This window comes from Podarcis gaigeae (genome assembly GCF_964106915.1).
Source record: "Podarcis gaigeae genome assembly, chromosome: 8".
Taxonomy (NCBI): Eukaryota; Metazoa; Chordata; class Lepidosauria; order Squamata; family Lacertidae; genus Podarcis; species Podarcis gaigeae.
The window spans coordinates 27013786-27040423 of NC_139684.1; the positions used below are offsets into that span (position 1 = coordinate 27013786).

General features: G+C 45.3%; 2 protein-coding genes across 3 annotated transcripts in view; one reads left to right on the top strand and one right to left on the bottom strand.

Moving 5' to 3' along the window:
- KCNAB2 (potassium voltage-gated channel subfamily A regulatory beta subunit 2) overlaps positions 1–26638 on the bottom strand; it is a 384406-nt gene that overhangs the window by 5614 nt on the left and 352154 nt on the right. The window lies entirely within an intron of this gene.
- ACOT7 (acyl-CoA thioesterase 7) overlaps positions 21785–26638 on the top strand; it is a 66325-nt gene continuing 61471 nt past the window's right edge. Inside the window, exon 1 of one of the 2 annotated variants that reach the window (XM_083752778.1) lies at positions 21785–22064. In XM_083752778.1, the coding sequence (XP_083608904.1) occupies positions 21982–22064 (83 nt within the window). In that variant the 5' untranslated portion in view covers positions 21785–21981. The remainder of the gene's footprint in view (positions 22065–26638) is intronic. The other variant, XM_083752777.1, reaches the window with a different exon arrangement.

Here is a 26638-nt window from a genome sequence, read left to right on the forward strand (position 1 = left end):
TGATGTCTTCTGCTTCTGTTAGGTCCTTTCCACTTTTTGTCCTTTATTATGGAAATCTTTGTACGAAATGTTCCTTTCATATCTCCAATTTTCTTGAACAGATCTCTGGTTCTTCCCATTCTATTGCTTTCCTCTATTTCTTTGCATTGCTCGTTTAAGAAGGTCTTCTTGTCTCTCCTTGCTATTCTTTGGAAATCTGCATTCAATTTCCTGTATCTTTCACTATTTCCCTCGCATTTTGCTTGCCTTCTCTCCCCCGCTATTTGTAAGGCCTCATTGGACAGCCACTTTGCTTTCTTGCATTTCCTTTTCATTGGGATGGTTTTCGTTGCTGCCTCCTGTATAATGTTACGAGCCTCCATCCATAGTTCTTCAGGCACTCTGTCCACCAAATCTAAATCCTTAAACCTGTTCCTCACTTCCACTGTGTATTCATAAGGAATTTGACTTAGATTGTATCTTACCGGCCCAGTGGTTTTTCCTACTTTCTTCAATTTAAGCTTGAATTTTGCTATAAGAAGCTGATGATCTGAGCCACAGTCAGCTCCAGGTCTTGTTTTTGCTGACTGTATAGAGCTTCTCCATCTTTGGCTGCAGAGAATATAATCAATCTGATTTCGATGCTGCCCATCTGGTGATGTCCATGTGTAGAGTCGTCTCTTGTGTTGTTGGAAAAGAGTGTTTGTGATGACCAGCTTGTTCTCTTGACAGAACTCTATTAGCCTTTGCCCTGCTTCGTTTTGATCTCCAAGGCCAAACTTGCCAGTTGTTCCTTTTATCTCTTGACTCCCTACTTTAGCATTCCAATCCCCTATAATGAGAAGAACATCCTTCTTTGGTGTCACTTCTATAAGGTGTTGTAAGTCTTCATAGAATTGGTCAATTTCAGTTTCTTAAGCACCAGTAGTTGGTGCATAAACTTGGATTACTGTGATGTTAAAAGGTCTGCCTTGGATTCGTATCGAGATCATTCTATCATTTTTGAGATTGCATCCCAGTACAGCTTTCGCCACTCTTTTGTTGACTATGAGGGCCACTCCATTTCTTTTACGGGTTTCTTGCCCACAGTAGTAGGTATGATGGTCATCCGAACTGAATTCACCCATTCCTGTCCATTTTAGTTCACTGATGCCCAGGATGTCAATATTTATTCTTGCCATCTCATTTTTGACCACCTCCAACTTACCCAGGTTCATGGTTCTTACATTCCAGGTTCCTATGCAATATTTTTCTTTACAGCATTGGACTTTCCTTTCGCTTCCAGGCATATCCACAACTGAGCGTCCTTTTGGCTTTGGCCCAGTCGCTTCATCAGCTCTGGATCTACTTGTACTTGCCCTCCGCTCTTCCCCAGTAGCATGTTGGATGCCTTCCGACCTGAGGGGCTCATCTTCCAGCGTCATAACTTTTATATGCCTGTTGTCTTTGTCCATGGAGTTTTCTTGGCAGGGATACTGGAGTGGCTTGCTGGTTCCTCCTCCAGGTGGATCACGTTTGGTCAAAACTCTCCACTATGACCTGTTCATCTTGGGTGCCCTGCTCAGCATAGTTCATGGCTTCTCTGAGTTCTTCAAGCCCCTTCGCCACGGCAAGGCAGTGATCCATGAAGGGGCAGCTACTGTTAGTATTATTAATTTACCTGCCCTTCCTCCTAAAGTCCTCAGGTGGGTTACAGCACAGAAATCAGGCGGGTCCTAAAAATATGCATCTCAAGTATCAAAGGCAAGGGTAAAGAGTTGTGTCTTCAACATTTGCTGGAAACTATGGTGTGTAGTGCCAGGCAGTTCTGCCACCCCCAGGTACAGTATAATTACTACCAGCCTCAGTCTGCACTGCTGTGATGGCTGGGGCTGATGAGAGTCTGGAGGGTGCCAGGCTCAGGAACACCATTCAAATGTATCTCCACTGCATGAGGGCTAGAAACTTGATTGTTAAGAAATGGAGAAATTAACACAGAGACTGACGGCATGTAGGGAAGGAACTGAGTCAGACAAATTTCAGAATACATGGTATACCTTCATGACAGATGTCACCAAAGAAGCTTCTTCCAGCCATCCTTGGTCAGCTGTGGCTAAATATTCTGGGCTGATACCCACAAAGAAAATGCACATTAGTTAAAGAATTCCATATACAACTTTAAACCTGATAGTATTCTACATAATAATATTCTCTTTCCATTCTTATTGTGACAGTTATCCTTTTTTTGGGGGGGGGGTATTTTAATAACCAACCCCCCCTCTCAAATCTGGTATAGCAAAGGTGAGAAACCTGTAGCTCACCAAATCTTGTTAGGTTCCAGCTACCATTATTGCTAACCACTAAGCTTGCTGATTGGCACTGATGGATGCTGAAGACTGACATCCTCTACAGGACCGCTTTGGGATTCCCAGTCAAAATGTAAGATTGCCAGACAGGCATATGAGGGGCTGACACTCATGGAGTTTCTGAATCACTGTAGAAGGGACTGTATGAGGTCACCTCTTTAATGCTTTGGTGGGAACTACTAACAAAGGAGATAATCTTATGTACTTCCTTCCTGAACTCCCTCTCTTCTTTCAAGCCAGTGATGTGAGCAGATGTACGGTACATGCCTGAGTTCTGCTTAGGGCCAAGACTCCATGTTGGAAACTAATTTTATATTTTGTAACTAAGAAGTATATTTTACCTTCATACTACTTTATGTATTTGCTGCCTACATTGAAATGTAAGTAAACCTTTTGTTTACCTTACTAAAATGTGCAGCTCATTCTTAGAGATGGGGACGAAGAGGTCAGCAGACCACAAATAAACAGGGATAAACAGTGTAATTGCCTGACTCCTCACTTCCTGTAAGCTGCAAAAGCACATGGGTATTTTTACACTGCTAAAGGGGTTTCACAGTCTGGTTACTCTCATATTTCTCCCCCCCCCCCAGGTTAGGAGCTTTAAATTTTAATTTACAGATTTAATCCTTAATTCATCTCCATCAACCACAAGTACTTTGCTCCTGCACCAGATTCTGCAGATGCAGGTTAATAATAAGTCGCAAATGGGGCCCCATCCGTATTCTTTTCATGGGTACAGAACATTAACAATGCAATCTTATGCATACCTACTGAGAAGCAAGTCCAGTGGAGTTCAGTGGGATTGAAACCACCTCCCTGAGAGTAAGCCCCACTGAACTCCATGGGATTTACTTCTCAGGCGATACGTATAGAACTGTGCTGTAAAAGTCAAGTTGAGCAGGACCAACCAACGCCCAAAGGTGAAAAGTAAAGTTGAAACACCAGTGCAGATCTTACCCTCCTGTTGGGGTGCCCCAGTGCTTAGCTCATGAAGTGGAGCAGGGTGCACTTGGTTCAATTGCTTAATTACCAGTTGCTCACGTCTCCTCACTTCTACCCTTTCCTGAAAACCTGGGGCTATTGCAAAACTATTTTCCAACCACAGAGAGAAAAGGAACACAAGAACTCATGGACATCCAGTGAAACTGAATGTTCAAACACTCAGAGAAATAAAATCCTTCTTCCTGCCGCGCATAGTTAAACCATGGAACTCCCTGTTAAACCACGGAACTCCCTCCCACAGGAGGCAGTAATGACCACCAACTTGGGTGGCTTTTAATGAGGATTAGACAAATTCATGGAGGAGAGAGCTATCAATGACTACTAATCCTGATGACTATTTTCTACATCCCCAGATAGTGGCAGTAATGCTTCTGAATGCTGGTTGTCAGAAACCACTGGAGGGGAAAATGCTCTTGTGCTGAGGTCCTGCTTGCAAGCTTCCTACAAGCATCTGGTTGGCTACTGTGAAAACAGGATGCTGGACTAGATGGACCATTGGCCAGATCTAACAGACTCGTCTTATGTTCCTATGTAAGCAGGAGGAGATGAGTCCTCTGGAAGATGCTCTGCAGAAATACTCATGGTGTGGAGAAAATGATGGTTTCCTCTCTTTCTTGGAATGCTAGAACTTGAGGTCACTGAATGAAGCTGACTAGCAGGAGGTATTCAGAACAGACAGGGAAAAGTTTAGTCTTCATTCATCCTGTGATGCACTGGTGGGATTCACTACAAGACTGGACAGATACATGGAGATGAGGTCTCCATTAGGGAACATCTATAGCCCTTCAGATGTTCTTGGATGGACTCCAAACCCACAATAGTGAGGGTAAATAGCACCACTATAAGTTGGCCAAGTGCAAGAGAGGATTATAGAGCTGGTGAAACTTTAAAAGCTGTATAGACTCCAAAAGCCAGTGTAGTGTAGTGGTTAGAATGTCTGACTAGGACCTGGGAGACCAGGGTTCAAATACCCACTCAGCCATGAAGCCCACCTTCGCTAGTTGCTCACCATAACCTCCAACATTTCACAGATGAAAATAGGGACATCCTATTCCATACTCTCCAACATTTCTCCAATGAAAATAGGAATGTTCTATTCCATATCTCCCAACATTTCTCTGATGAAACTAGGGACATCCTAATGAGAAGTGGGACATTCCAGGATCAAATCAGAAACCAGGACGGCTTTTGTAAATCCGGGACTGTCTCTGGAAAATACGGACACTTGGCAGGTGTTGTAAATGAAATCTGCCCTTATAGAGTTCTTACGTAGGTTCCCTATTGGTAGGAGAAAATAACAGAGGCCAACCAGAGAATACTGAGAAGCAAAGCAGCTAGTAAGCCTGATCTCTATTAAAGCTGTTGCAATAGGGTGCTCCCCTCACACGCAGGAGGACGGAGGAGGACCCAGAACAAAGGTGTGCCCGCCCTCATATAGACATTTTAAATTGCCTGCCTTGGAGTCCAAGACCACCCCCAGAAACATCATCCATACATCACAGAAGAGGCGGTCTACAAAAGAAATCTGCGTGTGTTGTTTATTTCCTATCTGGCAGGTTACCTGTTAATGGTCACTTGACTAGCTTACCTGGGGAGCCTGGCCAGTCTTTTGTAATGATAAATACAGTGGTACCTCGGGTTAAGAACTTAATTCATTCTGGAATTCTGTTATTAACCTGAAATTGTTCTTAACCTGAGGTACCACTTTAGCTAATGGGGCCTCCTGCTGCCGCCACGGTGTCACCGTGCAATTTCTGTTCTCATGCTGAAGCAAAGTTCTTAACCTGAGGTACTATTTCTGGGTTAACGGAGTCTGTAACCTGAAGCGTCTGTGACCTGAAGTGTATGTAACCTGAGGTACCAATTGTGCTTAGTTCCTGAGCCAGGTCACAGGCTCACCATATTCATACACAGACATACCCTTAAGACAGGATTTGTGAATGAAAAGACAGTGGGGAGGCTTTTCCATTTTCCTTCGACCTTGCAGAGAAATATCTGAGGTTAATTTGGGAGGGACAAAATGGTTTCAGGACTTTTTCTGTGGGGTTTCAAACATGTAGTTTATATACGCACTTAGGAATATTTATCGTGTGTGTGTGTGTGTGTGTGTGTGTGTGTGTGTGTGTGTATGACCTTAAAATTCTTATAACACGGGTCTGATGCTGTCTCAGCCTAACCTACTTCATTGCATAGTTGGGACAATGAACGGGGAAGAGGAGAGCTACACTACTTTGAGCTCATTGGAGGAAAGATGGGATATAGAACCACAGAACTGTACAGTTGGAAGGGACCTCAAGGGTCATCTAGGCCAACTCCCTGCAATACAAGAATCAGAGCTGAAGGCTCCCTGGCAGATGGCCACCCAACACCTCCAAGGAAGGAAAGGTTTTTAAGGAGGTTGGATGGCCACCTCTCATATAATTGTAATGAATGAGTAAATAAACTCCCATCAGCCCCTGCAGCTGGCACGGCCAATAGTCCAGGATGTTGGGAGCTGGGCTACACAGCAACAACTGGCGGGCACCTGCTTGAGGAAGGCCATCCCTGAGGATGCATGCAGCTCCCTCCCTGAGTGCTTTCCTTGATGGGAGAGATTTGCTGGAGGTGTCTGCGGCACTCAGGAAGAGCTGCCCGGGCATGTTCTGGGGAGACAGGCCGCTCAGCCAGCCACCCACAGGGCTCGCAGGGAGCGCGTGACTCAGCAGTTTCGCTCGGCAGTTCCAAGGAACCAGGTGAGGCCTCCAGGGCCCCAAGGGATCGGCATCCGACTGGCAAGCCCTGCACTGATTTGAGCACCGTGGGAAAGCAGCAGCCCGCCTTGCCCCTGCTAGACCCACGTGGCTAGCTGTGCATGCCTGTCTACCTTGCAGCCCCAGGCAGCTACTGCACTCTGGGCTGCTTGGGCCAAGGTGTGCCAGAGAAAGCAACACACTTTAGCCAATCCAGAAGAGACCTGATATTCGGTTGGGAAAGTATCTAAGACCATTAGGAGAGCCAGATTTCATGCTGCATTATGGAGAGTGAGTCCTGTGTGTCTGTTTGTTCCGTATAAGGTAAAATCCCGTCAAGCAGCACAGAATTTCTCAAGGGTCCTCCAAGCCTTTGGCAACATGCACTTTAGGAGTTCTTTTTTCAGTGGATGCTAAACTCCACATATTTTTACACCAAAGCAGAAGTTGCAAGTTCTGTAAAGTTTTCGCGCAACCGAGCTCCTGGCAGCCGCCTGCATCCAGGTCTAGAGTTCCTGAGCACTGAAACCCTTCCGCTGATTTCCCCACAAATTCAGCAAACAAAGCTGTGGTGAAGTAGGAATGCGATGTTTGAGTATTATGGTCATTCTTGACAAACCATATTCCAGAATTTGAAAAAACAACTGTGGGCATTTCCACCATAGGTGGAAAATGGTGCCTCTTTTTCCACAACCCCTCCGACAGTTCTGAGAAGATTGTGATGTCATAGAGGCAATTGTGTTGTGCCATCTTTGAAAGATTTTCATAGAACACTCTCTCACTTCCATTGAGAGTGGTCTATATGGTTTAGATGACCATAGTGCATACCATTTTAAATCCTTTATTTACATGTGCAGGTCCTTCTCCCATGTAGGTTTAAGGCCCAGCTCCTCATGAACCAGTTCACACTGAAGGGTACCGGCCAACAAGCCATCCAGAGGCCACGATCCAGATCTCCTGCCCTTTCTGCTTTTTATTTATTTAATATTTTTCACTTTGCTGACGTGGCAGCTTTCCCTCTGAAAGTTATTGTGGGGGCACACCCACTCCCAGTTCCTTATTTGTTTTTGTCACATGGGGCCATCGCATATGTGCTGAGCACTCAGCAAACACAACAGCTTTGTTACGGTGTGTGTGTGTGTTTGTGTGTGTGTGTGTGTGTGTGTGTGCGCGCGCGCGTACAATATGCAGCTCAAAGGAGACAGTCCCCTCCTCCATTCCTTCCAAGGTTTAGGGACATATCAATTCTTTTAAGAACGAAAGAAGAACATGCTGGATCAGCCCAATGACCCATCTTGTCCAACATCCTAGCTGCCCAAAAGGGAAGCCCATAAGCAGGACCTGAGTGCAAGAGCACTCTCCTAACCTGCGATTCCCAGTAACTGGTGTTCAAAAACATTTCTTGCGTATGACTGTGGAGGCAAAGAAAAGGGGACATGGGTGGCGCTGTGGGTTAAACCACAGAGCCTAGGGCTTGCCGATCAGAAGGTCGGCGGTTCAAATCCCCGTGACAGGATGAGCTCCCGTTGCTCGGTCCCTGCTCCTGCCAACCTAGCAGTTCGAAAGCACGTCAAAGTGCAAGTAGATAGGTACCGCTCTGGCAGGAAGGTAAATTGTGTTTCCGTGCGCTGTTCTGGTTCTCCAGAAGCGGCTTAGTCATGCTGGCCACATGACCCAGAAGCTGTACACCGGCTCCCTCGGCCAGTAAAGCGAGATGAGCGCTGCAACCCCAGAGTTGTCCACGACTGGACCTAATGGTCAGCGGTACCTTTACCTTTACCATGGAGGCAAAGCATAGTCATCATGACTAGTACCTATTGATAGCCTTCTCCTCCGCCATGAATTTGTCTAATACTCTTTTAAAGTCATCCAGGTTGGTGGTCATCCCTGCCTCCAGTGGGAGGGAGTTCCACAGTTGAACTTTGCACTGCATGAAGAAGGCCTTTCTTTTATCTGCCCTGCATCTTGCAACATTCATCGTCATTCATGGGCATAGTCAAGAGGGGGGTGGGGGCACCTGTCCCCCCCCGATCAAGTAAAACAATAGAGATACTTAACTAACTGACCAATCACATTGGTTCTGCCCCCAAAATCCTGACCCCTTAACAAATATCCTGACTACGTTCATGTTTTCATTGAATGCCAGGAGCTCCGAGAGAGGGAGGAAAAATTCTCTCTCCACTTTTCAGAGCTTTCCAAATGAGCTGTGTGTCTAAGCGCCATGCAAACAAGGAACTGGGAACGAGTAAATTGACTGTGCCTTTGTCTCCGCCATGACCTTTTCCCACATCCTCGGACTTGTCACCTGATGTGCCCGAGGGCAGGAAGGATGTGCCAACCCGTGGAAACCTCCGCCCATAATAACTGGCATCAGTCGGAGGTGGATCTACCTGGAGGCAGCAGGTCTGACCCCTGGAGCCCGAGAACAGCCTCCTAGGCCTGCAGGCACAGGCAGGCAGTCTCCTAGTTTCGCTCTGGCTGCTGCCCGGAAGCATTGCCATGAATCACCAGGAAGGAGCTGCTTGACGGAGGAGTTTTCTATAGGAGCTCAAACCGCAACAAGCTGGAGCACATGTCAGCATCTGTCTCCCCCCCCCCCCGCCTCCCTCCCTCCCGGCGCTCAGGAGCTATGCAATCACGCTTCCGAAGACAAGACGTGGGAAAATTGCAAGGAGCGCCAGGTTTGAGCTGCCTTGCAGCAACAGTTTCCCAGGCCTGGTGAGAGAACAGAGACGACGGTGGTGGCAGGAAAGTCGGGCGTGGCTTTTGCTCTCAAGCCGAGATGCAAGGAGAGTCTGCTTGCATCAGGCCCACCTAGTCCAGGATCCTACCCTGGATGTAGCAGTGGGAAACCTTCAAGCAGGACCTGAGCCCAAGAACACTCTCCCCTCCTGTGTTTTCCAGCAACTGGCAATCATTCAGAAGAATTCCAGATCCCCATTCTCTTAGGTCTGCTTTCTTTGCTAGGTCTCCTTGACTCAAACTGCTTCCCTAGGCAATGGATTGCTGTTGCTCCCTTTAAGAACTCCTTCTTCTTCCCCCAAGATATTTTGTCTGTGCAATTAAGCACCTCCTCTGCAGAGTGCTGAGCATCCTGCCTTGGTTTCTGGACCCCATTTGCCTGCTCAAGCTAACCTCAGCCAGATGCATAAACTATGAGGCGGAATTTGGTTCCCAATTTCCAGTTCCTTATTTGCTTTGTTTTCAAGGCCACCACTCTCAAGCACGCTGCCGGCCCAATGGGAAAATTATTTAGGGCATTTTAACCCCATGCTTCAATTAGAAAAGGTTTCCAGGGTAGCTTACAAAAATCAGTAATAAGACAGTCCTTGCCCTGAGGCTTTCAACCTCAAAGACCCAACCCGCACACAAAAAGGGAGGAGTCAAAAAGCAAACCAAGGCACAAATTCTCAGCAACAAAGTTCTTATATACAGGTTATTTCGGGGCACTTCCAGGCGGTTGTTATTTCTAGGTGGGATTCAACCACATCCCAGCCAATTCAGGTTGCCAACTCCCCTATCAAGAAAGGTTATAGTGTATGGGATTTTTTCCTTTACAAAAAAGGCAAGCCAGAGGTGACATGATAGAAGTTTTAAAAACTTTGCAAAAAAAGCAAATAGGGAAAGGTTTTCCTCTTCTTTCATAAAACTTAGAACTCATGGTTATCCAATGAAGCTGAATGCTGGAAGATTCGGAACAGATAAAAGAAAGTCCTTCACACAGTGCGTAGTTAAACTGTGGAACTCACTGCCACAGGACACAGTGATGGCCACTAACATGGCTTACTTTAAAAGAGGCATGGAGTGATTCATGAATGGATGCCAATGGCTACTAGGCACAATGGCTATGCTCTGCCTCCATGATCAGAGGCAGCAATGCTTCTGGGAACCACAGAAGTGAGTTGGGCTCTTGCGCTCTGGTTTTCCACTGACACCTGGTTGGCCATTGTCAGAACAGGTTGCTGGACTAGGTGTACCATTGGCCTGATCTAGCAGGCTCTTCTGATATCATATGTTGATTAGAAGGTATTTTGTAACAAACCCGCTTCCCCCAGAGATCAGTTTTTTTGTGATAAGGAAAGTGACCAGGAAATGCACCAGGTAACATTTGCTTTGATGCAAGAGATATATAATCCCCCTGAGAATGAATCAGAATGAATTCTTGATAAACAGGCCACTTGGAAGCGCCCCCAGGCAGGCAGGGAGCTCCTTCTTTGGCTAATGGATGGGGTCAGGTTGGCCTTACCTTTCTATCTGGGAGGCAGGGGTGCAACCTTCCAGGAGTCCTGGGTGTCAGTGGCTGATGGCAGAGGCAAAGTGTGTGGTTCTCTTCAGCTTTGCAGTCCCAGGACCAATGTGTACATAATTGCCAGGGTAGGCATAAACAAATCAGTTCTGGGGTATCCCAAATTTCACTCTCATTCATACAAACATGTCCTTTATTAGGCACTGTAGCATTGGGTCAAACCCAAGACATAACCAGGCACACTTCAATCAGGCAAATACTTGCCAATATACATAACAGTATATAACCCGGGTGGCGCTGTGGGTTAAACCACAGAGACTAGGACTTGATGATCAGAAGGTCAGCGGTTCGAATCCCTGCAACGGGGTGAGCTCCCGTTGCTCAGTCCCAGCTCCTGCCAACCTAGCAGTTCGAAAGCACGTCTAAGTGCAAGTAGATAAATAGATACCGCTCTGGCAGTAAGGCAAACGGCGTTTCTGTGCGCTGCTCTGGTTCACCAGAAGCGGCTTAGTCATGCTGGCCACATGATCCGGAAGCTGTACGCTGGCTCCCTCGGCCAATAAAGCGCTGCAACCCCAGAGTCGGCCACGACTGGACCTAATGGTCAGGGGTCCCTTTACCTTTTTATACATAACAGTTAAAAGAACTGGGGAGAGTCAGTGTGGTCTAATGGTTAAGAGTGATGGACTAGGATCTAGCAGACCAGGGTTCTTTTTTTCTTTTTTTTTTTTTTTGAATACAATTTATTAATTTTCTAATAACAAAAACATCACAAACAAAAATTCAAACCATAATTCTTAGTTCAACTGTATATACAAATCATAACATCACCATACCCTGGGATTTCATAAATCCCTTGACTTCCCTTCACTCCCCCTCTTGGTTCCATTGTTTTGTGCTTATTCATGCACGTCTATAACTGGAAGACCAGGGTTCAAATTCCCACTTGGCCATTGAGTCAACCATGGCCCAGTCACAATCTCTCAGCCTAACCTACCTCACAGGGTTGTTGTAGGGATTAAAGTGATCGCCAAAGAAGAAGAAGAAAGACGAAGGAGGGAGAGAACCATGTACACCACTTTGAGCTCATTGAAGGGTGGGATATAAATGCAAATAATAATAGGTACTCCACATTAGACTTTGGCGTGACCTAAAATGGTACATCCACACCACTGGGGGTGCTATTTTCTAGGAGAAACACTTGCAGGGCCTCCAGTCTGTGTGGCTCTGTGGCAAGGACCAGTCTTCTGCCTCAGATGGTCTCCCTACCACCTCCCGGTTGCCCCTCTTCCTCCTTGCCGTTGGTGCTACCAGTTCTCTGTGAAGAGGGAGGAGTAACAGGTCCTGAACCCAGCTCAGAAAAGGGAAAGTGAGGAAGTGTGTGACCATGGCAGCAAGGAGGAAAGGGCACCCACCAAGCATATTTTGCCCAAGAGCCCCACAAATACTGGAGATGGCATTGCATGGCACACTTGCTAGGGTGACAGCAGAGTGTGGTTTCCTTCTGCTCACTGATGGAATAGGACCTTGGGCTTGATGGTCCTTCGGTCTCATCTGCCAGGATGTTCTTAAGCACCCCTAAAAATGTCCACAATCCTAGGCACACTGATAAAGGAGCAAGTGGCACTGAACTAAATGGACAACTTAATTTCCACATTGATGTGTGCAGGATCAGGCTGCCATGAGCCACCTTGGCCTGCAATGTAGAAAACTTCCCATTCCCCCCCCCCCCCGTCCCAATGAGAGAACCTCCCCCAAAGCCACTCTGTCCGGGAGGTTCCAGAGAAGGAAGGGTTTTGCCAATACACCCAATCCCCAAACCTGAAAGGACCCAGAATCTGAGATGAGGAAGAAATCCTGCTTTTAAAATGCTATTTTAAAGAGTTTCAAGCCACCATTGGGAAATGGGGGGGGGAAAGTGAGGAGAAGTGGAAGAGAAGAATCCATGAAACTACATAAACAGCTGTCAATATAATACAAGCATTGTGCTTTCCAAAACCCTGACACCCAACCATATAGAAATCTGCTCCTGGCATTCAGCAAGACATTAAAGATGCAAAAGCAGAGGAAGACTGAGAGCTCATTCACTTGAATGAGTTCCACCACAACCAGTACTTTTTCTGTTTGAAAAGGCCATATCCAAAGTAAAAATGTGAAACAAACAAAAAAACAGCATAGCTTGACAATTAACCAATCCTCACTTGCCTAGAAGTAGAAACATTTTATGGAAAAGTGGCTCAGAAAACCAATCCAAGGACCCTGTGGCAAACAAATAAATGGGAAGCGGTTGTAGCAGTTTAGTGGCAGAGCATCTGCTTTACACGAAACCCTAGAGAGCCACTGCCAGTCAATGAAGGTAACACTGAACTAAGCAGGCCAAAGGTTTGACGATTACTTCTTGCGTGCAATTAACTTGCAAAATTGCAGACTTGCGCAGCTGAAATTCCACAATTGAACTGCACACAAGGTAGAGAACTTAAAACCTCCTGCGTTGTTGTTGTTTAGTCGTGTCCCACTCTTCGTGGCCCCTTGGACCAGAGCACGCCAGGCACTCCTGTCTTCCACTGCCTCCCGCAGTTTGGTCAAACTCATGCTGATTTCCCTTCACTCCCTCTCTTGGTTCCATTGTTTTGTGCTTATTCATGCACGTCTATAACCTGGAGACCAGGGTTCAAATTCCCACTAGGCCACTGAGTCAACCATGGCCCAGTCACAATCTCTCAGCCTAACCTACCTCACAGGGTTGTTGTAGGGATTAAAGTGATTGCCAAAGAAGAAGAAGAAGAAGAAGAAGAAGAAGAAGAAGAAGAAGAAGAAGAAGAAGAAGAAAAAAGACGGAGGAGGGAAAGAACCATGTACACCACTTTGAGCTCACTGGAGAAAAGGGTGGGATGTAAATGCAAATAATAATAGGTACTCCACATTAGACTTTGGCCTGACCTGAAATGGTACATCCACACCACTGGAGGTGCTATTTTCTAGGAGAACTACTTGGAGGGTCTCCAGTCTATGTGGCTCTGTGGCAAGGACCAGTCTGCTGCCTCAGGTGGTCTCCCTACCACTTCTCGGCTGCCCCTCTCCCTCCTTGCTGCTGGTGCTACCAGCTCTCTGTGGAGAGGGAGGAGCAACAGGTATTGAACCAGGCTCAAAGGGAAGGTGAGGAAGTGTGTGACTGTGGCAGCAAGGAAGAAAGGGCACCCACCAAGCATATCTTGCCTAAGAGCCCCACAAATCCTGGTGATAGCATTGCATGGCACACTTGCTAGGGTGACAGCAGATTGTGGTTTCCTTCTGCTCACTGATGGAACAGGACGTTGGGCTTGATGGTCCTTCAATCTCATCTGCCAGGGTGTTCTTAAGCACGCCTAAAATATCCAGTTTGGGCTACGATAGCCTGCACCTCAGATTGTGGCCTGGGGGGGTGTGTGTCTCAAGAGAGATTCCATTACAGAAAGCCAGGTTTACATGCTCCAAGCCAACTGAGGTGCAATATCAGCAGGTCAATTCATTGTCTCCTTCCTTTTGTCAATCACTGTCAGTCCTCCCTTATCATTTGCAAATGGAAAAGAGCATCAGGCTCCTATTAGGAATGTCCAGGCAAGACAGGGTCGCTTTTTGGCCACTCAGTCCCCCTTCCTCACAGTGCCTAATGGAGAAGTTTCAATAGCCTCAAGGCTCTTGCCAGCAGAGCCCCAAAGATATGCTAATCTCTTTTCCTCATCTCACCTGGACAGCACAACAAGGTTTTATCAGAAGCCATATCACAAACTTTTTTTTAGTAGATGGTTCGCACCATCTTAAAACATTTAACATCAATTCATTGTTAGGAAGGCAGGATTTCCAGTCTTTATTTCTATGCAAATTTTCAAACCCAACTTTAGGCATAAGAGATGATGCTTTTCGTCTCTGCCCAGGAACTCTGCATTCTGTTGTAAACAAAAATCTGCCCTTTTTCCCTTATGGGGTATCCAAGAGCCCATATAGAGTCCTTACGTAGGTTGAGAGCCAGTGTGGTGTAGTGGTTAAGAGTGGTAGTCACGTAATCTGGTGAACCGGGTTCGCTCCTCCGCTCCTCCACATGCAGCTGCTGGGTGACCTTGGGCCAGTCACACTTCTTTGAAGTCTCTCAGCCCCACTCACCTCACAGAGTGTTTGTTGTGGGGGAGGAAGGGAAAGGAGAATGTTAGCCGCTTTGAGACTCCTTAAAGGGAGTGAAAGGCGGGATATCAAATCCAAACTCTTCTTCTTCTTCTTCTTCTTCTTCTTCTTCTTCTTCTTCTTCTTCTTCTTCTTCTTCCCTATTGGTAGGAGAAAATAACAGAGGCCAACCAAATAATGTTGTTGTTGTTTAGTTGTTTAGTCGTGTCCGACTCTTCATGACCCCATGGACCAGAGCACGTCAGGCACTCCTGTCTTCCACTGCCTCCTGCAGTTTGGTCAAACTCATGCTGGTAGCTTCGAGAACACTGTCCAACCATCTCATCCTCTGTCGTCCCCTTCTCCTTGTGCCCTCCATCTTTCCCAACATCAGAGTCTTTTCCAGGGAGTCTTCTCTTCTCATGAGGTGGCCAAAGTACTGGAGCCTAGGATTCACAATCTGTCCTTCCAGTGAGCACTCAGGGCTGATTTCCTTAAGAATGGATAGGTTTGATCTTCTTGTAGTCCATGGGACTCTCAAGAGTCTCCTCCAGCACCATAATTCAAAAGCATCAATTCTTCAGCAATCAGCCTTCTTTATGGTCCAGCTCTCACTTCCATACATCACTACAGGGAAAACCATAGCAAAACCAGAGAATATTGAGAAGCAAAGCAGCTAGTAAGCCTGAACTTTATTGATCTGTTGCAACAGGGCCCTCACTCACCACACGCAGGAGGGAGGAGGAACCCAGAACAATGGTGTGCAAGCCCTTATATAAACTTTTGAAATTCCCACCCCCAGAAACATCATACAAGACCACCCCCAGAAACATCATACATACATCACAGAAGGGGTGTAGCTCAAGACCACCACCCCCAGATACATCATACCTACATCACAGAAAGGGCAGTCTACAGTAGAAATCTGAGTGCTTTGTTTAACACCTGTCTGCCAGGCTACCTGTTTGGATTGCCTGGGGAGCCTGGCCAGTCTTTTGTAATGATAAATACTTTGTTGTTGTTGTTGTTGTTGTTTAGTCGTGTCCGACTCTTCGTGACCCCATGGACCAGAGCACGCCAGGCACTCCTGTCTTCCACTGCCTCCTGCAGATTGGTAATGATAAATACTTAGTTCCTGAGTCAGGTCACAGGCTCACCCTATTCAAACACAGACATACCCTTAAGACAGGATTTGTGAAGGAAAAGACAATGGGGATGTTTTTCCATTTTCCTTTGACCTTGCAGAGAAAACATTTGGTCAGTTTGGGAATCAAAAATGGTTTCAGGTCGGTCTTCCTGTGCTGATCTATGTACGTGCTTGGTTGGTACATTTATTATATATCTAAGACCTTAAAATTCTTATCACAATTCCCTCTCCTTTCTGCTTCTACTTCCTGCACCGAGAAGAGGTAGTCTCATCTCCACCTCATCCTGCCACTGAACTCCAGCCTTGCAGAATAAGGAAATGGAAGAACACAAGAGGAACCTTTTGGATCAGGCCAATGGCCCATCTAGTCGAGAATCCTGTTTTTACAGTGGCCAACCAGATGCCCCAATGCGAAACTCACAGCTGAGCACCAGAGAGCTCTTCGCTCCTGCAGTTTCCAGCAACTGGCGTTCAGAACTTCCAACCATGGAGGCAGAGTATAGCCTCCATCATGGTTTGTAGCCATTGACAGATGACTATCATCTCATGCTCGTCTTTCCTCAGTATCCACAGCCACCGACCAGCTTCCCACCTGTTTCCAATGATTTCTATTAAAACATGGAAAGACATAAAAAATGATATGGAAAACTGGACTAAATTACACTTCTCCCTTTTGGGAAGCATCTCAGTAGTAAAAATGAACATCCTCCCAAAAATGATATTTTTTTTCAAACCCTACCAATTCTGGGAGGAATGAAATGCTTCCAGGTTGGAAAAAGGAATTAGCCAGATTTGTCTGGAATGGAAATAAACCAAGAATTAAACATCAGGTATTGATAGACAAAAGAGAAAAAGGAGGATTTGGACTACCAGATCTGGAATTATATCATGCTGCAGCAGGATTAGTATGGCTAAAAAAATGGATCACATTAAAAGACACAGACGTGTTGGATCTTGAGGGGCATGACAACCGGTTTGGCTGGCACGCCTATCTAATATACGAAAAAGTGAAGATCCACAAAGGTTTCTTAAGCCATGTAATAAGAAGATCACTTTATAAAATATGGAGTAAATATAGAGGAATTTTGGAACCAAAGATTTGTTTGTGGACATCTCCAGTGGAAGCAATAGCAGTTAAAAGGAAAAACATGAAGGGAGAGTGGCCCACCTACTGGATATTACTAGAATCAGACAAAGATAAGCCAACTTTAAAAAAATACGATGAAATTAGATGCCACCTGTCCGAATGGATAGAGTATTTCCAACTAAATCAAAAATTGTGTATAGATAAGAAAGAAGGTCTTGCCAAAGACACTTCCATTTTTGAAAGAGAATTAATATATAATAAAGGAAAGTATATATCAAGAATGTATGAATATCTTTTAGAGTGGGAAGTGAAAGAGGAGCAGGTAAAAACATCAACGATAAGGTGGACGCGTGACTTTGGATATAATATCTACATGGAGCAGTGGGAAAGACTGTGGCAGCAAGATATCAAATTTACATCATGTTATAACTTGAGGGAGAATACCATGAAGATGCTTTACAGATGGCATCACACCCCGTTAAAACTTGCTAAAATGTACATAGGTAGTTCACCAACATACTGGTGATGCAAAAAGGAGATAGGGTCTTACTATCACATGTGGTGGACCTGCATATTTATAAGCAAATTTTGAAATAACATATATGAGGAATTTAAGAAATTATTTAAATTTACCATCAAAAAAAGGCCAGAGATTTTCCTATTAGGAATATTTCCAATAGAAATCAAGCAAAACACAAGACCACTGTTTATGTGCGCAATCATGGCTGCAAGAATACTGGTGGCCAGAAGTTGGAAATGCAAAACAACACCAACAATAACAGAATGGCAAACACTCATGATAGAGTATTTCCATTTAGCAAAGTTGACTGGAAAAGTCAGGGGAACCTTAAATCAAAATGTATATGGAGAATGGAAAATATTTAAGGAATATATGACTATATTGTAAAAATGATATGTATAATAAATCAATGGAATAAACATCTTAGAGGAATATATGGAAAAAGATATAAAACAAACTGTGCAATGAAATCAAGACAATAGAAAAAGTATAATGAGAACAATTGGAAGTTTTGCACAGAAGACTTTATTGGATAAGACATGATGTTGTATAAATGTCTAGTACTTAATTGTTACTTTCTTTTTCTTTTCTTGTTACTTTTAAACTTCTTTTTGTACTTTTTGATGTGGAGAATTCTTTTTTTCCCTTTTTCCCTTTTTGTGTTTAACTTTGTTGTACTTACCTTTATTGTATGATTGTATTTTAAACCAATAAAGATGTATTTAAAAAAAACAACTGATTTGGGAAATCTGGGTTGTGGTGGGAAAAAAGTATCTGAGGTAATTTTGGCTAGGCAATTGATTGGCTTGCCCTCTGTGAAATGTTTATTGTTTATTGTCATTGTTTAGCACAGAATGATCAAATTGTAGAATTGGAAGGGATCTCTATTTCAACCCCCTACTATGCTGGAAACTCAATATAAGCCCATCCAGTATGAAACAAAACCGGACCCTGCTTAGCTTGGCAAATGTGCTAGCAGTTTTATCGCTGCACCACAATTTGCATTTATGTACAAGATTTATGTACAAGATTTATGTAAATGCATACTATTAAAATATGCATCTATTGATTCTGATCCTTTAAATACTTATGTATTGGGCCCCTGAGCATGAGCAGATGGAAGCTCAGGCCTCTAACCTGGAACTTTGGAACCTTGCCATAGAGGGGCTTCATTAACTATGAACCCCAAAATCTGGGATCCCTCAAAACTGGCGCCAAAGTTTCACAAGTGTTTCGCGGCAAAAACTCCATATTTTGCACACCCCACCGAGTAACTGATACATCAAAAAGGGGGTTGTAGTTAATGCCCCCAAACCCAACATTGTCCAGTTTGCTCCAAACAAGCGCCAAACTTTGGTACAAGTTTTGCAGCGTTTTACAGTGAAAACCCTGCATTTTGCAGCGCCCAACAATGGGGGTAATGGGTATTACCCAAAAACCCAATGTCATCTGATTAACTCCAACCAGCACTGAAGATTTTAATATACAGGACCTGAATGAATTACAGAAGTGTGGTTTGTCTTTTGGGAATATGGCTACCCTACTATAGAAGTTAAAGATGGGCCGCTTTCTTTATTTTGCACTTTCCTGCCATCTAGTGGAACCAGTAGGAGTGAGTGCAGTAACTCCAAGTCCCCTTAGCTTTTGTTTACTGGATGTAATAGAAGGCAAGAAACTGAGAGGTGCTGGTCAGTTGTGAGGTCTTGCCTAGGAACAGAGGGGTCATTTTTTTTGCTTTTCATTTTAATGGAAGCCCACCTAATTCACAGTTCCCCCAATAATACATGGCCGCTTCTGGAAGCTAGAGAAACAGAGGCTTGTCTTTCTCTGAGATGCACCCAAGAGCTGTGGTGTGGGGCTTCTTTGTAACCCTACTGGTAAAGCATGATTCGTTGGGGTGCCAATGCTGTGAGCCCCTTCATCATATGCTCACAGTGCATGTATGTGCAAATAGAACCATATACTGTATCCTAAAGACACCACAATCTCCATTGCCCTCCATTCCAAGGAAACCAAACCCCAGATAAACTCAAGCACTCCTGGAGCCTCTGCATTTTCAGCTGCTAATGTGCAGATAGGGTAACTGAATTTGGGTCATGCAGCAGTCATGAATTTGACCCAGCGACTTGTGCTTCGATGTCTCTGATTTTGTTCCAATCCCTCTAAAACATTCTCAGCCACCAAATGTCATTAAGGTTACATGGTTAGGAGCAAAGGATTCACTTCTCAGTGAAGATGCTTTGAATCAGGCTGTCAAGCTTCGACAGAGTGTAAATTAACACAAGGAAACTCTGCAGCAGATTTTTTTTTTTTTAAGCAAATAAACAAAAGGAAAAGGCACACTGGAAAAATAATCCCCTGAAAGAACTCCTTTCAGGCATTAAATAATTGATTTGCCTCTAAAAGTCTAAAAATAGCACTTAGAGAGGAAGACCAGCTGGAAGGCAAGATGGAGGCAAGTTGCTGAGTCATGCCAGCCTATTAGCTTGATCTCTTCCCACTTTAAAATAACGGTCAGCATTTTAAAAAAATCTGTGAAATGGGGGTAATCAGGACATACAGTTCCTTATAGCAACCAGCAGTTTATTGCTTCAGTGAGATGGGACTGGGAGGGAAAATACGGTATCTTCAGAAAAACAGAAGGATTTGCACCTGCAACACTCCTGCTCACACCATACATTTAAAGCATATCCTATGGATACAGGGGTGCTTGAAGGAACTGAGGGAATGCGGGGATTGAGTGAAGGGTAAAGAGAAGTGATGGTGGGGTTGGCAGGGGGCTAGGGAAGGTTGGCAAACAACACAATTGGGGCTACCCTCTTTGGAAACTGGGTGGAGTTTGGGTTATTTTTAAGGGTTCCCTCCCTTCTTCATCCCCATAAAGATGTTGACGGCAATAAAGGTTTATGATTTTTGAGTCTTGATCATTGAGGTGGTTCCCCCCTTTTTTTACAGCTCTCTTGGATGAAACTGATTTTCTAGATCCATATTAATTGGGGTTTACGTCCAATTTTGGCATGGAAACTGATTTGGCCACCCCGTAAGATGTCTTCTGTCAGGAGAAAGACAGGGGGAATGAGTCCCTGTTAAGTCTCCTTGATCTCTCAGTGACTTTCCATAACATTGACCATGATATCTTTCTGGAGCGGCTGTCCAAATTGAGGGTGGGTCACTCCGCTTTGTGGTGGTTCCATTTCTACATAGATGGTTGCTTTCAGAGACTGGTGTTTGGGGAGTGCTGTTTAGCCTGATGGAGCCTTCAGTGTGGGGTTCCGCAGTATGCAATATTATCCCCATGCTCTTTAACACCTACATGATACTGCTGAGTGGTGTCATCCAGAGTTTTGGATGCTGATGACATACAACTCTACTTCTTTACATTTATAGAGGTGACAGTGGAAATACTGGACTGATGTCTTGTCTAGCTAATGGGCTTGATGAGAGCCAATAAACTGAAGCTCAATTCAGACAAGATGGAGGCACTGTTAGTGGGCCATTCACTAGACCTGATGGATGGGAGGTTACCTGCTCTTGATGGGGTTACACTCCCTCTGAAGAAGTGGGTATGTAGCTTGGAGGTATTTATGGAGTCATCACTTTCTTTTGAGGCCCAGGTGGCCTCAAGTGGCACAAAGTGACTTCCATCAGTTTCAGCTGGTGGTTCAGCTAAGCCCCTATGTGAACAGAGATAGCCTAACTTCTATTGCCTGTGCTCTGGTAACCTCTAGGTTATATTACTGCAATGCATGATATGTGGGGCTGCTGTTGAAGGCGGTTTGGAAATCACAGCTGGCACAGAATTCAGCTGCCAAGTTGTTTCCTGGGGCATGTTAGTTTTTAGCCCATACATAGCACTAGTCCTGGTCTGACTGCATTGGCTTCCAATGAGTTTCCAGACCCAATTCAATGTGGTTTTGACCCCTAAACTCTTAGGACCCTCAGTACCTCAAGGACCAGCTCTCCCCAACCCAGACCTTGCAATTGTCATCTGAAGTCTTCCTTTGGAGGTCCAAGGGGTGGCAACATTCAAACAGGGACTTTTTAGTGGTGGCTCCCTACTCCTGAAATGCTCTCCCTTAGGAGGCTCATCTGTCACCATAGCTTTAGGTGCTATGGAGAAAGATTTATTTTCTTCCATGCCTTTGGCTTTTAATTAATGACTTAAAAAATATAATATAAACAATTGAGAAACATGAAAAATTCATAATCTTATAAATTATGGTTTATAACTGCACACTCAATAAATCATATAGCACTTGAAAATACAATAAATAATAAAAACACAAAGTAATTGTAATGGTGATGATATCACATCTTATATTATGCACAGGGCATTAGCCGCCTAATCACGCCAGAGTTTCTTTTAGGGGGGCACTCTACCCCTGCGCACCTCTATGGCGCCTCCGTCGCTTGGCAACGCTTCTCCTCGCGTGTTCCGTTTGGAGCCGGAAGAAGCGACCGTCGACTTCCCTAGAGACCGCGACCTCTCCCACTTCCCCCTCCTTTCGCGTTTTTGTTGCCGTCACGTGGGCAAGGGAGGTGGTCGCTCGACGGTTTCAAATGAGGCGAGAGCCTGGCCAATGAGGAGGGAGTTGGGGGCGGGTGGGCGGCGGGCAGGAAAGAGGTGCCCGGAGCGGAGAGCCAATGGAGGCGTGGGAAGGCGTGTTCTACTTCGGGAGGCACCGCCCCTCCGTTGCCTTCCCTCAGTCCGCCTGTCAGTCATTGAGTCGGCCGGCCGGTTTTTCTTGCTGCGGTTCCCGTTGTCTCTCCCGCCATCCTTGCTTCCCTCATGCAGCTCGCCAGGGGCCCCGCCAGCGGGGAAGCCGTCGCCGCCTCGCCAATCTCCGGCCCGGCCGCCATCCAGATCAGCAGGTACCGCCGCCAAGAGCCACTGGGCTCGTCCTGTCAGGAAAACGCCGCCTCCCCCCCGGGGGGGGGGCTTTGCCGTGGAAGGTGTGGTGGGGGCGGGTGGGGGGGAGAGGGCGCCTCTGGGCATGTGCAGAGGGCCTGGGGAAAGGAGGGCTCAATACCACCATTAGATCCCCACCATTTCTTCCAGATGACACACCACAGATTCCTTCTAGTGAGATGCGATATTGGACTGTACCCATCTAAACCTTACTCAGAATAGACCCATGGAAGTTTATGAGCCTAAATTGGGGGAGGGAGAGGGCCTCTGGGCACGTGCAGAAGGCCGCTTCCCTCATCAGGGGGTGCTTGGTACATCTGTTTCTAAACTTCACACCCCCACCCTTTTTAGCCAATTGACACCACAAATACGGCTTAGTGATATGCTATATTGGGTCGTATCCAGCTAAGCGTTACTCAGAGTAGAACCATGGATGTTTATGGGCCTCAATTGGCCCTGTCCCCATTAATTTCAGTGAGGGCATCCCGACTTGGGCTTATTTTGGATTTGCCCCATTAAAATGATGTAATACCCTAAAATACCAAAGGAGCTGAAATAGAGCATCGCCTCTGCTTGAAAGAGAAGAAGTCACCAGGACCAAAATCAACAGGAACAACCGACCCACGAGTTGCTTAATTTCAATGGATCTATGCTAAGTGGAACTTTGTTGACTGCAACCCTCAGTATCACTTCAGCCAGTGAGGCCTTGCAGAACAGATATGTTGGCGACCAGCTTGAAGGGGATTTCAACAGATTCATGGAGGAGAAGGCTATCCATGATGACTAGACATGATTGTTGGGTTTTACCTCCACTGTCTGAAGCTCACAGTGTTCTCACAGTGGCCAACCAGATGCATGTGGGAAACTCACTAGCAGGATCCAAGCACAAAAGCACTCTCCCCTCCTGTTGTTTCTAGCAACTGGTATTCAGAAACATTGCTGTCTAGATAATCTGCTGATCTGATCCAGTAGGCTCTTCTTAGGTTCTTGTGAGTCTATCAATGGCTACTACATATGGTGGCTAGATTAAAACATCAGGGCTTGGAGGCAGTGTAGCTCTGAATGCCAACTGCTGGGGATTGTGTGGGGAGGCTGCTGTTAGACTCAAGCTTGTGGGCTTCTGGAGCATCTGGTTGGCCACTGTGAGACCAGAATACTGGACTCAATGGGCTCTGTTTGGCCTAACCCACATGTCCAACTTATTCTTACGTTTTTATTTCCACCCGACATTACAGCACTACAACGAAGTTTGAGAAGTCTCTCTGGGAAGGGCATTCCATGGCACTGGCATTATGCCAGTCAAAGTTCTGCTGCTTTGAGAGTGAACCCACATAGATTGCTGTTAATATATGTAGTGAAGGAAGTGACACTTGTATGTCTTGTCTTCAAGGTGTGGCTGTTCAGAGGGTACGTCCTTATTCATCCACTCTCTCTTGCTATCTATCAGTGTTGGAAGAGGAAAGGATTCATGGAGATCAAATTGAAGTAAATGGGGCAGAAGACTGGTGGCGGGATATAGGGGTTAAGTTGCTGGCATGGTAAAGTCGGTTGTCACTACGAATGCTGAAAATCCCAGATTAATTTTGTGAACATCCAGAAATAGAAAAATATTTTGCCACTATGGACATTTAGCATTAGTATGCAATGAATGCTAACGCTTTGTGTGGGACTTCCAAGATGCTAGTGTATGCCACATTTCAGAATTCATTCTAAAGTGCCAACATTATAAATCAGTTCAAAAAGAGTTATTATTGTGTAAATTATGTAAACACCTAAGCCTGATGGGGATTGGCAGGACAAGAACAGAGAGACAGTGTGGTGTAGTAGTTAGAGTATTGGACTACTAGGACCTGGGAGACCAGGCTTCAGATCCCCACTGAGCCATGATGAAGCTCACTGAGTAACCTTGGGCCAGTCATTGCCTCTCATCATAACTAACCAGTTGCTGGAAACCATAGGAGGAGAGAATGCCCTTGTGCTTGGATCCTGCTTGCGGGTTTCCTACATGCGTCTGGTTGGCCACTGTGAGGAAAAGATGCTGGACTAGATGGACCACTGGCCTGATCTAGCAGGCTTTTCGTAAACTCTAGAGAGCCCATGTCTCAGTGCAAGGAGTCTGGCTCGATGTAATGCAGCTTTTGTTCTCCAAATGTGCTGGACGGGAGTTAAGCTAAGACCAAGGTATTGTTTGTGAGGTCTAGGGGAAAGATCTGTTGCCCAATTTATTTCTGGGATTGTTCACCCACTAACAGATCAGATGTTTAGGAGCTGCTGTTAGATCCAGCCCTCAGTGGTGGATGCTCAGGTACTTTGTATGGCTTGCAGCCCCTTCTTGTTTATTTCACCTGGTGTGTCAACTGCAGGGGAGTAATTTGTCCACAGTCATCCACATCTTGATAACCTGCAGATCACATTACCGTAATACACTACCTCTGAAGGCTATCTGGAAACTTCAGTTGGTTCATAATGCAACAGCAAGGCTGTTGCCTAGTGCTGGTATTGAGGCTCACATCTCCTTCGAAAATTGCCCAGTGGATGCTCAAACCGTTTATAGGTCAATTCAAAAGTGTTGGTTTTACCCTAAAAATCTTTAAATTAAAGAGGCTCTGGGAAGTGGAGGCTTGGTGGACCACCTGCCCAATTACTGGCTCACCATCAGGTGTAGTGGAGGCCAAAAGGAGGGGGGGGGGCAATTTATGGACGTTCCTCTCTACAACTCCCTCTCCTTATTTGGTTGCCAGGGCCTTTGCTGTTGGTTTTCAGCTTACTGGGAAAGATTTTGCTCTTCTTATTTGCTTTTAATGGTTGTGGGTTTTAATGCTGTTTCTGTATTCCCTGTTTTATTTGTGTTAGCTTGTGGTTCAGTACCTTTGCTGGAGAATCTTTCAGTGAGTGGGGAGGGTTATTATAGGCAGTCTAATCAAACAGGTAATTTAATTATTATTTTATTTGTCTCCCCCCCCCATCCTCCTGAGCCTCACTTCATACTGGCCACATTCACACCATACATTTAAAACACTATGATGCCACTTTAAATAGTTATGCCCCCCCCCCCAAAGTTATGGGAGCTGTATTTCGTTGAGGATGATGAAAGTTCCTAGGAGCCCCTATTCTCCTCAAAGGCCTATGGTTCTCGGTGTGATTTCACAATCACTTCCTCTTCTCAGGGAACTCACGGAACTATATCTCTCAGAGGGGAATAGGGTCCTCCTAACAACTCTCAACATCTTAAAAAAAATACAGGTCTCTATGACTTCCTAAAGTGGTATCACAGTGCATGGTGTGAATGTAGCCTGGGTATTGCTGCTTGAACAGTGCTTATTGTCACTTAGATGGTAAATATTTTACTCAGTATTTTATGACCTGGAGGCATAAATTGTGTTTGCTCTGGGTGGGGACTAACCTATTTCTTCAGGGTTGGGTTAAAGAAACACACATGTTCCTGAGTGTTAATCTACAAATTGATGCTGTGCAGATTTGTGATGTACTGTAGTTTAGTTTCTCTCTACTACCATCCTGAGCTCTCCTGAAAATAGAGAAAGTCAGGCCTGCTGAATTTTCAGTGTGATGGTCAGCTTTTATTGAGCTGCTGTGCCATTAGCAAGATGTGGCGGCTGCAAAGTTACATTTCTCCTACTGGATTCAAACTATTGTCTTTGTGCATCCTCTCAATGCAATATTTGTGCTCTGATCAATGGAACCTACACCGGGAAATCACTTAAAGGGCTCCAGTTTTCGCCTTCCCTTGGTGTCATATTAGCAGTAGGCATATGAGAATAATTACGCTAACCAGGCTGCTGCCACCTGTGAGGTTTTCTAATCTCCTTACTCTCTGGGGTGGGGTTTACACCAAAGGCACTTAAGAGATCTAGGAGAGAAGTTTGCTACTCTCTGTATATCTGCTCTTCTCAGCTGTGCTGACTTGCTGGGTTTTCACTCAGCTTTGTGCATTTGCAGACTAAGTTTAAAAAAAGTGCATTGGGAATTGCATTCATAAACATCTCCCTTGGGCTGTTGGCGTTTTAATTTATATCCTCTGGAAGCTTCTTTTTTATTATTTCTTTATTTTTACTATGGCTTTTTTGTTTTAAACGTACCATTTACTGACCAAGCCCAGTCCTCTCTACCTCTGGCATCCCTTTGCAAATCACTATATTTGCAGTTAAATTCAGCTGTTGGTTTGATGGTAAAATCTGCTTTGACACTGTGGTATTCCAATAAACAGAAACAGAGTGGACAGCTGGGTTTGAACAATCTGGCTTTAATTCCTGACTTTCTCAAGGGCAACGCAGTTGCATAGCCTTGTCAAAGCCACCAGCCCAGTTCATAGCCTGACCACTGCAGTACATGTGTTGGTTACCTTGAGGCTGAAATACTGCAATGCATTCTCTGTGGGGCTGCCCTTGGTCCTAGTTCAGAAGCTCCAACTGGTAGAGAATGTGGTGGCCAGATTGCTAATGGGGGCATCTGGTTGAGAACATGGGACACCATTGTTGAAGCATCAGGCCTGCCTGCCCATCTACTATCCTGCCTGCCC